This window comes from Tachyglossus aculeatus, chromosome X3, assembly GCF_015852505.1.
Source record: "Tachyglossus aculeatus isolate mTacAcu1 chromosome X3, mTacAcu1.pri, whole genome shotgun sequence".
Lineage (NCBI taxonomy): Eukaryota > Metazoa > Chordata > Mammalia > Monotremata > Tachyglossidae > Tachyglossus > Tachyglossus aculeatus.
Window position 1 is genome coordinate 31262473 of NC_052099.1, and position 12305 is coordinate 31274777.

Consider the following 12305-nt stretch of genomic DNA (forward strand, 5'->3'; position numbering starts at 1 on the left):
TTTCTCCTAGCTTGTATGCATGTATCCATTCTTTAAACTCAATTCTTCACTTTCATATCCGTCTTTCCACACTCCTGCTATTACCAGCTGAATCTATGTTTTTCCTCTTCCCTTAGCTGTCTCCACCAGTAGACTGTAGGTTTCTTAAGAGCAGTAATTCCTACTTTGATTCTCCCTCCTCCCAACAGGGAAGCAGCGTGGCCTAGGGGAAAAAACCTAGCCCTGGCAGTCTGGGTTAGAACCCGGGTTCTAACCCCAGTTCGGCCCCTTGTGTGCTGTGTGATCTTGGGCAAGTCACTTCACTTCTCTGGGCCTCGGTTCCCTCAACTGTAAAATGGGGATTAATACTGTGAGCCTCATGTGGGACATAGACGCTGTCTAATCTGATTATTTTGTATCCACCCAGCGCCTGGAACATAGAAAGCATTTAAATACCATCAAGAAAAATTGCACAGAACACTGTTCTGCTCACAGTAACTGTTCAGCAAACGCTCCTGAACGGTTTACTGATTGACTCTTCTCCAGAGATCCTATGCATGAAACTTTTGGTCTATGTCTGGAAGAGAAAATATGTCAGGGACTGGGAAATATCTGTGGACTTGCCTCTAGAATCCAAAGAAACATTGGGAAACCTCTAATATGTGGAAAAAAGGGAGGTACAGTGCCCCAAGTGAAATAAGAGACATCTGGGTTTGATTTAGATACTCAAAATAATCATGGTTTGGAAGAAAGGGAAATGGGTAGGTATCATGGATTTTTAGGAGAAAATGACTTTATATGTGTAAAAAGTAATGTTCTCTCCTTTTCCACTACCATATGTTAAAAATGAACATTTGGTTGCATTCCCATCTAGGGAAAACTTCTACAAGCATACGACCAAGTTTTATTGCCTCCAGTCAAATATAGATTCCCCAATTTGGCATCAATGGGATAACAATGCCAACAATAATGATCATTATGGGACTTACTATGTGCTAAGTGCTGGGATAGAACCAAGGTTATCAGCTCAGACACAGTACCTGTCCCACATGGGGTCACATTCTATCATATTCCCATTTAACAGATGAAAAAATTGAGGCCCAGAGACGTTAAATGATTTGTCCAAGAACACAACTGCAGGCCGGTTGTGAAGCTGGGACTTCTGATCCCAACCTTGTGTTTGCTTTGGGCAGGGAACGTGTCCACCAAGCGCTTAGTATAGTGCTTTTCAAACAGTAAGTGCTCAGTAAATATCATTAAGTGATTGCTCCTTCCAAAAACCCTTCTCTCTCAAGATTCCCCCTTTCTGTAGGGAAGATAGATGACATTCTGCTTCGCCTGTTGTACCTACCATCGTGTTTCAACAAAGGCAAGCAAAGAGTCCCCTTATTGCCAGATCAATGAAATGTACAATGAGCCACTTATGGTGGCACACAATAATAGTAATAAAAAAAACTGTGGTATTTGTTAAGCACTTACTATGTGCCAAGCACCGTATTAAGCGCTGGGGTGGGAAAAAACAAACTGGGCTGGATACAGTCCCTGCCTCACATGGGGCTCACGGTCTCGATCCCCCCTTTACAGATGAGGTCACTGAGGCACAAAGAAGTGAAGAGACTTGCCCCATACAGCAGACAAGTGACAGAGCTGCTCTATCATCATCATCAATCGGATTTATTGAGCGCTTACTGTGTGCAGAGCACTGTACTAAGCACTAGGGAAGTACAATTTGGCAACATATACTCCATGCTTCTAGGGCTTAATCAGAGTGCACACTCTCTGATTTCCCCCAAGTGGGAAAACAGTATAGGTTAAATCGCTGAATTTGTTCCCGATTCCCAACATTCACTGATTAGCATTAGAAGGGCAGGCCTGAAAAATTATAGCAGGGTAAACCAGTCCCAATTTTGGGAGGTATCAATTTCATTCTCCAAGGAATTAATGGGAGTGTCATGGAGTGGTTTAGCCCAGGAATAAGAAAGCCACCAGCTGTGGTTATCCGCTTGATATTGGCCCTAAACACAGTATCTAGACCAGGCAAGCAAGAACTGTCTCCCACTTGTCTGAGTGATATTGTGAGGAAGCTCCCCGCTGCTTTCCAAAAGGGGCACACAAAACCACATTTCAAGAGCAGTCCCTCAGAAAAGCAGCATGGCCCAGGGGAAAAAACACGAGCCTGAAGTCAGAAGACCTGGGTTCTAATCGTGGCTCCGCCACTTTTTTGTCGTGTGGCCTTGGGCAAATCACTTCACTGGGCCTCAGTTCCCTTATCTGTCAAATGGGGATTTAGACTGTGAGCCCTATGTGGGACATGGACTGTGTCCCACCTGATTAGCTTGTACCTACCCCAGTGCTTAGTACAGTGCCTTGCATATAGTAAGCGCTTAGAGGAGCAGTGTGGTCTAACCTGAGTGATACCATGAAGAAGCTTCTGGTTGCTTTTCAAAGGGAGGATGCAAAACCACGTTTCAAGGGCGGCCCCTCAGAGAAGCAGTGTGGCCTAGTGCAATGAACACAGACCTGGGAATCAGAAGGGCCTGGGTTCTAATCCTGGCTCTGCCACTTGTCTGCTGTGTGACCTTGGGCCAATTACTTCACTTCTCTGGGCCTCGGTTACCTCATCTGCAAAATGGGGATTAAGACTATGAGCCTTAACTGTGTCCAACCTGATTAACTTATAACCACACCAGCACTTAGAACAGTGTTCGGCACATATGATTATTATTATTATTAGGAGTGAAGTGTGTGGACTGGGCTGTAGTAGGAAAGCAAAGAGGAAAGGTGAGGTGGAAGAGAGCAAGGTGCTTAGAACAGTGCCTGGCACTTAGAAAGCACTTTCAATACCACAAAAAAATAACCAATAAATGGAAGCTCCCAGCTTTGTTTGATGTGAGCAAATGTCTCCCAAAGGGGAAGGCTGGCAGCGGTGGCCACCATGATTCTACTCCTTCGGGGATCTCCCTGTGGCTCAATGAAAAAGATCACTCGCAAAACGCTGCTTGTGCGTCATCGGCAAAAGGATTTTGGCCATTAATGGCCTTGAAGCCGAAGCTTTCCTTTTCAGCGAGGTTTGGTGCCCATTCCTCCATGGAAATGCAGAGACAGCAAATCGCCTCGTTTGCTTTTCGAATATCTGCAACTCGGCCAGCACCGATTTGGCCTTTTAATATCAGATTGTGTCACTTGCTGGCATCGGGACTGCTCTGGAAACCTTGAAAAAGAAACATTTCAGCCCTTGCTGAGTCGTGAGCACTCCAGTTGACTCACGGCAGTGATGTGCTCGGACAGTGATGCTTTCAGTACAAAGCAAAGAAGAAATGTCAATACTGGGGGAATAACAACCCATCCAGCTCAGGATTCTGTCTCTGCCAGGGGCGATGGGATATTTGAAGCAGCTTGGGTGCTGCCCTCTTGGACACCCCTAATATTTCCTCAATAATTCATCCCAACCCCTTTTGAACATTCTGATGATTAATTTCGGTCTGCCCGACTTCTTACGGAAACTAATTCCATGCCTGTTATCATCCACTGGGTGAAAAAGTATTTCTTTTTGTTCTGTTAGGGAGGCAGTGGGGCCTAGGAGAAACAGCACGAGATTGGGCACAGTCAGAAAGAGCACAGTCCTTCTAGACTGTGAGCCCGCTGTTAGGTAGGGACCGACTCTATATGTTCCCAACTTGTACTTCCCAAGCGCTTAGTACAGTGCTCTGCACACAGTAAGCGCTCAATAAATATGACTGAATGAATGAATTGGGCTTCAGGAGATGGTCTACTCTTGCCTCTGCCACTTTTCTGATGGGTCGCTTTAGGCGAGTCATGCAGCCCCTCTGTGGCTCAGTTTCCTCATCTGTGAAATGGGCTGTGTCCCATCTGATGATCTTATAGCTCTCCCCACACCTCCCGTTCTTAGTGCTTGGCATATTGTAAGTGCTAAGATGATAAGAATCATTATCCTCATCATCATTATTACGGACACACCACCATTCAGCTTCAATGGCTACCCCTTTATTTTTAGAAGTACCTAATTCTTGGTTGCCAATAATTTCTTCAGAGATGAAAGATTCTTTTGATATAACGATTGGACCAGGCTATCCTGTTCTCTCGATAAGTTTGCCGGGATAACAACCAGAGCAGAAAGAAACGGAAAGTAAGTTCTCATTGTTTCCACCATCACTACCACTCCTTCTATTACTCCTATAACTTCTATTACAAATGCTCTTTGATTAAAGATTTCAGAAAAGTATAGAGACTATTATTTAGTATATGAAGCACTGGCAGCCCCCAATTTTCCATTTGTGTTTTCAAACCTGATCTTGTTTATTACTTTTTAAGCTTCCATCAGGACTAAATGGATCACTGTAAGTTTGCTGAAGTTGCACTGGAAATCTTTAAAATTCAGTAGTCATCCTATGGCATTCTGACTTCGACTGGGAATCCTGTGTGAAACAGGGACTGTGTCCAACCTGATTATCTTGCATCTACCCCAGTGCTTAGTACAGTATAGATGAGGTAACTGAGGCCCAGAGAATTTAAGTGACTTGCCCAAGGTCACACAGCGGTCAAATGGCAGAGCCATGATTAGAACCCAGGTCCTCTGATTCCCAGGCCTGTCTGCTTTGTGACTTTGGGCAAGTTACTTCACATTGCTGGGCCTCAGTTACCTCAACCTTTAAAATGGGGATTAAGACTGTGAGACCAAGTGGGACAACCTGAATTACTTGTATCTAGCCCTGTGCTTAGACTGGTGCTTGACACATAGTAAAGGCTTAGCAAATAAAATAATAAATAATGAGAGGAAGTGAGATCAGAATCCATCTTGGCCCCGGTGACCTCAAACACACATTGTTACAAGCATCGAGGAGGGAGTGGGGCCCTCAAGAAAATATGAAAGGCATCTGAAATGCAGAATACCCTATCGTTCAACAGCACCAGATACAAGGAAGTCTTAACGCATCAAAAAGAGGACCTATCCCACACCCCATCAAAGTTCTGAAGGTCACAGGACCACTGCACTGGGGAGAGACTAGAATAAATATGTTCGGGAAAAGAAAATCCAGGAATGACTTGCTTTCAGCAGTTTGTCTGCCAGGGCCAGTTGGTGGAAGGTTTTGTGTGATGTAGAGGCCTCAGAGCAGGAAACATTACTCTGGATTTTGGGAGGAAAGGCAGCAAGACGGCACGTTTACGTGCTTTGGGCACTCGACAAGTTTTATTGAGTGTCCCCAGGGAAGAGCGGGCCCTTAATTCATTCGGATTTGTCAAATATATGGAGGTGGAGATGGTAATAATAATACGTACCACATAATTTCTTACAAGCTCCGAACACGTTCCCATCCAGTTTCTCAAGACAAGTTCTGCCGACATAGTGGAAAAGACTGGCTTGGTTCCCCTGGCAGGAGAAACTTGGGTGGGGTGGGTTCATGGGTTCAAGGGGGACTGACACAAAGTGGGGAGGTGGGCTTCTGTCCCCTTCTGTGGCCTGGACCTGGGAGCTAGGTGACATATGACATGAGAAGCAGTGTGGCCTAGTGGAAAGAGCACTGGCTTGGGGAGTCAGAGGATCTGAGCTCTAACCCTGGTTCTGCCACATCTGCCGTATGACCTTGTCCTAGTCACTTAACTTCTTTGTGCCTCTGTTACCTCATCTGTAAAATGGAGACTAAGACTGTGAGCCCCACGTGGGACACGGACTGTGTCCAACCTGATTACTTTGTACCTACCCCCAGCACTTAGGGCAGTGCCTGGCACATACTAAACACTTAATACCATTAAAGAATAAATACAATAAAGATAACATTGGTATTTACTATGTGCCAGGCACTGTACTAAGCGCTGGGGTAGCTACAAGCAAATCGGGTTGGACACAGTCTCTGTTCCACTTGGGACTCACAGTCTTAATCCCCATTTTACAGATGAGGTAACAGGCACAGAGAAGTGAAGTGACTAGTCACACAGCTGATAACTGGCGGAGCCAGAATTAGAACACAGGTCCTTCTGACTCCCAAGCTCTATCTGCTGGGCCAACCTGCTTCCCTGTTCCCCATCTGTAAAATGGGGATTCAATACTTTTTCCTCTCTTCTGCCTAGACTGTGTCTGTCCTGATTTTTGTAATACCAAGAATAATCACAATAATAATCGTGGTATTTGTGAAGTGATTACTGTGTGTCAAGCACCATTCTAAGCGCTGGGGTAGACAAAAGATCATCAGGTCCCACATGAGGCTCCTAGTCAAAGCAGGAGGAAGAGCAGGTATTGAATTCCCCATTTTACTGATTTGGGAATTGAAGCACAGAAGAGTGAAATGACATACCCAAGGTCACACAGCATGTAGATGGTGGAGCCAGGATTAAAACCCCAGTCCTCTGACTCCTACGTGGCTTAGTGAAAAGAGGCCTGGCTTGGGAGTCAGAGGTTGTGGGTTCTTATCCTGTCTCCGTCACTTTTCAGCTGTGTGGCTTTAGGCAAGTCACTTCAATCAATCAATCAATCGTATTTATTGAGCACTTACTGTGTGCAGAGCACTGGACTAAGCGCTTGGGAAGTACAAGTTGGCAACATATAGAGACAGTCCCTAACCAACAGTGGGCTCACAGTCTAAAAGGGGGAGACAGAGAACAAAACCAAACATACTAACAAAATAAAATAAATAGAATAGATTTGTACAGGTAAAATAAATGAATAAATAGAGTAATAAATGTGTACAAACATATATACATATATACAGGTGCTGTGGGGAAGGGAAGGAGGTAAGATGAGGGGATGGAGAGGGGGACGAGGGGGAGAGGAAGGAAGGGGCTCAGTCTGGGAAGGCCTCCTTCAACTTCAACTTCTCTGTGCCTCGATTCCCTCATCTGTAAAATGGAGATTAAGACGGTGAGCCCCACGTGAGACAACCTGATTACCGGGTATCTACCCCAGCGCTTAGAACAGTGCTTGGTACATAGTAAGGGCTTAAACAAATACCATCATCATCATTATTATTATTATCCTAGGCCCGTGCTCTTTCCACTAGGCCAAGCTGCTTCTCTTGTTACCTACTTCAGTGCTTAGAATCATGCATAACACACAGCAAGTGCTCGAAAGATACTACAATTATCATTATGGTCTCGGTTCTCCAGTACTGATCCTCCTGTGGTCACTGGGGCCTTTTCGGAATCAGAATCGATGGACAAAGGGGGCAAAGGGAGTCAGAATCATTGGACAAACCACATCCAAACTCCTGTCTGCCAGTCAGTTCAATGCTGGCTGAGAAGGCGTGAAGGTGGAACTGTCAATCCATGTCTCCAAAATATGTTTTGTGTTTACCATAACTCCACCCATCAAGTGCTTGGAGATTCATTCAATCGTATTTATTGAGCGCTTACTGTGTGCAGAGCACTGTACTAAGTGCTTGGGAAGTACAAGTCGGCAACATATAGCAACGGTCCCTACCCAACAACGGGCTCACTGGAGATCTTCTCTACCCCTGCACACACACTTGGGTTAAAAAAAAAAAAGGGTGTTTCTACTAGAAAAATCTGCTCCAAAACTCTTCCGTTCACAACTTGGGTTTTCAAGGGAGACAAATCAACCGGCTATCCGATACTTTTAAGCCCCTGAAGGAAGTAAATCCACAAATGCATGTTTTCATGCCAAATTAAATGATTTCTGCAGAAGCTGTTATTAAAGGATGATGTTATGAAATATTCTGGAACTTCTCTGAAATTTCTTTAGATGTCCACAAATACAAAAGAAACCACATTTTGCACTACTAGAAAGCATTGCCTGGAAAAATAAAAAAGCATTACTAATATGCAGCTTTCTGATGTTCCCTATAGCTTAAACTTCCCAAAACCTTGTAGTTAGAAGAAGCTTTTTCACAGCTGATCCAACTAGGTAAAGGATCACAGACCAAAGAATTTAAGCTGACGATGATAACTTTCCTTTCATCTTAGCAGAAAGTTAGATCAAAGGATTGCTTATACCGACATGTTTTCCCGGTACTAAGGCTACAAAATACTTCGTCAGCCCTGAAATCTGTTTGTTGTTTCTTCAAAATTACGGTCATTTTCCCTAGTTTATTCTACATCTGTCGTTGTTGAAAATCGGTGTTTCTTCCCTTCAGATCTTCTTTCGGATTGCTGTATTTACATCTATAACTCTTCTAGGGCTTGCGGGTGGGGTGATCCCTCTAGACTGTAAGCTCCCTTGTGGGCAAGTATACAACAGGGTTGGTAGACAGTGATCTGGACTCAATAAATGCCATTGATGATGATGGATTCAAAAACCCAGGCTAGCCAGATGCCAAGCAGCGTCCTTTACAGCTGTTGCCTCTAGTACATCCCTGAAAAACTGAAGCAGTACGGCCTAATGGAAAGAGCACAGCTCTGGGAGTCAGAGGACCAGGGTTCTAATCCTGGTTCCACCGCTTGTCGGCTGTATGACCTTGGACGAGTCACTTCACTCCTCTGTGCCTCATTTTCCTCCTCTGTAAAATGGTGATTAAATCCCACTCCCTCCTAGAGTGTGAGCCCCACGCAGGACAGGGACTGTGTCCAAACTAATTACCTTGTATCTACCCCACTGCTTAGAACAGTGCTTGGTGCATAGTGAGGGCTTAATACCAAGATTGTCATAATTATGAATAATTACACCATTGCACCTCCTTGCCATTTCTTAAATAGCATGCAAAATATTTCAGTTCTAGGAAGTTGCACGAGACAAAAGAAGTAATTACCATCTAACTGCACTTGTACTCTAATCCGCAGCAGACATGATTTTATCCCCGATGATGTTAAGTAATATTTTGGAACTGCTCCAGGGGAAATGTGTGCGCGAGTAATGCGCATTCATTTCAAAATTCTGTCTGCATTGTCTGGAGTTTAGAAAATTATTCAGGGAAATTAAACTGGATTGGAACAATTTCACCTCACCCACAAACATGGTGGTAGGGAATCGTGAGGTCAGTCCCACTTGGAAACAGACAGTGTAGGTGGGAAGTTTATTCTTTAGAAACCTGAATGCCAAGCAGCCCTGTGTATCCCAGAGATTGGCAGCAAGGGGACAATGCTAGACCACCTTCTTCCCACCTTCAAGGCCCCACTAACCCGGCTCTGCCAATTACTTGCTGTGTGACCTTGGGCAAGTCATTTCACTACTCCGTGCCTCAGTTTACCCAGCTGCAAACTGGGGATAAAATACCTATTCTCCCAACTACATAGACTGTGAGGCCCATATGGGGAAGGGACTGTGTCCGATCTCATTAATTTGTACCTACCCCAGAGATTAGAACAGTGTCTGACATAGCAAGTGCTTACAAAATACCATTAAAAAAATCACATCTCTTCCAACTAAGCTCTCATTTCCCCTAACCCTTCTCCATCACCAATGCAGCTGGATCTGCACTTTTTAAGCACCTGATATTCATCCCACCCACAGTACTTACGTACATTTCTGTTAGGTGATTTTTTCATATTGATGTTTATCTCCTTTTATTATTATGGCATTTGTTAAGCGCTTACTATATGCCAGGCACTGTACTAAGCCCTGGGGTGGATACAAGCAACTCAGGTTGGACACAGTCCCTGTCCCACGTGGGGCTCACAGTCTCAATCCCCCATTTTAAAGAGGAGGTAACTGAGGCCTAGAGAAGTGAAGACAGTTGCCCAAGGTCACACAGCAGATGAGTGGCAGACCCAGGATTAGAACTCATGACCTTCAGATTCCCAGGTCCATGCTCTATCCACTATGCTATGCTGCTTCTCACTTTGCACTTGGATTTGCACGCTGTATTCACCCCTCCCTCAGCCCCACAGCACCCAGAATTTAATCATTTATATTAACACTTGCCTCCCCCTGTAGACTGAAGCTCACTGTGGGCAGGGAACATGTCTACCAGATCTGTTATACTGCACTCCCTCTCCAGGGCTTAGTACAATGCACCGCACCCAGTAGCACCCAACACTGCCATTATTTCCAAGTTTGGTTCGGTTTTCCTTTCATACGAAAACATTTCCTAAAAATGAGCTACTGGGCCATTTCATAATAATTTGGTGCCGGTGAATGCACAATCATCCCAAAAAAAATATGAGGAACTGGAAACGTGTTCTGCAGAATAACTATTCTTACCTCATCACCATGTGTTTCTAAAGCGCATTCCAGACATCTTTCCTTTTAGAGAAGTGAATGCAATTTGCTCTATTTTTCCTGCCCTGCATAGTCCACAGAGCAGGACCAAACAGCCACACCAGGGGAAGAGGCGTTTACCTGAAATATCTGCTTCAAGGAAAACAGGGCCCGCCTGAGCTCTCGTCCGCTGGAGTTGTACAACTTTTCTGAAATAAAAAGTAGAATAAATCACGTTAGCCATCTAGGTGGTGAGGAAACAAAGACATCCAACTGAGATAACTCTACGAATTAAAGTCAGACTTCACCCTTCTCCTGACAGTAAGAAAACAAGTTAAGTCAAAGGCTTATTAAAAGCACATCTCTTCCAAAAGGTCTTCTGCAACTAAGCCCTAATTTCCTCTCCTCCTACTCCCTTCTGCATCACCCTTTCACTCGGACTTTCACCTCTGATTCACCCCTCCCTCAACCCCACAGCACTTACGTACATATCTTTAATGTATTTATTTGTATGTCTGTCTCTCCCTCTTGACCATATGCTCACTGTGGGCAGGAAACGTGTCTACCGATTCTGCTACTCTCTGATCTCTCAATGCTTTGTACAGTGCTCTGCACACAGTAGGTGCTAATAAATGCAACTGATTAATAACAATAATAATAATGGCATTTATTAAGTGCTTACTATTTGCAAAGCACTGTTCTAAGCACTGGGGAGGTTACAAGGTGATCAGGTTGTCCCACATGGGGCTCACAGTCTTAATCCCCATGATGAGGGAACTGAGGCACAGAGAAGCTAAGTGCCTTGCCCAAGGTCACACACCTGACAATTGGCAGAGCAGGGATTCGAACCCATGACCTCTGACTCCAAAGCCCGTGCTCTTTCCACTGAGCCACGCTGCTTCTCTAAGTTAAGTTGGGAACTAAGAGCTAAAGAAATGGAGTGAGGGAAGAGATTTCTTTTAGTCATTAACAGTGTACAGGTTCCTCATATAAGTGAGCCTCAGAGAACTTTCTAAAGTTAAATGGGCCTGTGAGGAGCCGTTCCTCATTTACTCACTCAACAAAATCATATCAAAATCAAATTAGGCAGGGGAATCAATATTGATAGCAATAATATTAAGTGCTTATTATGTGCCAAACATGATATTAAGCACTGGGGTAGATGCAATATATGCTGACTGGACACATCCTTGTCTCACACAGGACTCATTGTCTAAGTATTTAATCCCTATTTTGTAGATGAGGAAACTGGTGGGGTAGAGAAGCTCAGTGACTTGGCCAAGGTCACCCAGCAGACAAGCCAGGATTGGAACCTCTCACTCCCAGGCCCGTGCTTCTTCCCACTTAGGCCACACTGCTTCTCATCCTGTAAACCTTCCCTCAACCACCACGCATCTCGTCCCTCTTGGGCCCAAACTTGGACTCTCTTAGCTCCTCCTCAGACGAGAGTGAAGACGAGAGTGAAGATTTGAATCACTGGGTCTCGTGGGTAGCTTCTGGATTAGGCCTAGCGTGTGTTGCTGAACGGCTATGCTAAAATTATTTGGGCACTGACAGGATGTCTGAATCTGCACCAATCTGGGACTAGTCTGCAGGTTCTTTAAGTTGGGTGACTGTTGATTTCATCGGAACTCAGAATTTAAAGAGGTAGTTAAAAGTCTAAATTGTTTGCTCAGATCATCCCCTAGATCCTGCTTGTTTGGGCTCCACTAGTGGAAAGCAAGAGTGTAATGGTCATCGGTCAAGAGAACTAATGGCCCTCAAGGAGGGTAGAAGAGGAATTACAAGAATCAGCACTACATTAAGTGCTTGGGAGAGTACAACAGAGTTGGCAGAGATGTTCCCTGCCCACAATGGGTTTACAGTCCATTGACTGACTGATCCATAGGGACAAGCTTACAGCCTAGATGTGCAGGAGCAGGAGATGCAAATCCATCTGGCTACCTTTTATTCAGCTCTTAAACTCTCTGAGAGAAATTACAAGGGGACTCCAGGACACAACTATACGTAAGATGCTGACCAACTGAGGCCCATTATTGGCTGAAATCAGAACATACCATGACGGTCCATGGATTACAGTTTAGCTTAGGCCTTTCTCATTAGAAACGGAAAAGGTTCAAGTTATTTTCCATAGTTGTTAAGAGTATTACCATTTTCCTTTTTATTTTACCAAGGTGAGGAAAGGCAAAGAGGGGAGACGGTGCACTCGGTTTTGGGGGGG

At 44.6% G+C, this 12305-nt stretch overlaps 1 protein-coding gene across 1 annotated transcript in view; it reads right to left on the bottom strand.

The window, feature by feature from the left end:
• FHOD3 (formin homology 2 domain containing 3) overlaps positions 1-12305 on the bottom strand; it is a 335498-nt gene that overhangs the window by 162460 nt on the left and 160733 nt on the right. Inside the window, 1 exon segment of the mRNA XM_038770188.1 lies at positions 10226-10293. Within this exon segment, the coding sequence (XP_038626116.1) occupies positions 10226-10293 (68 nt within the window).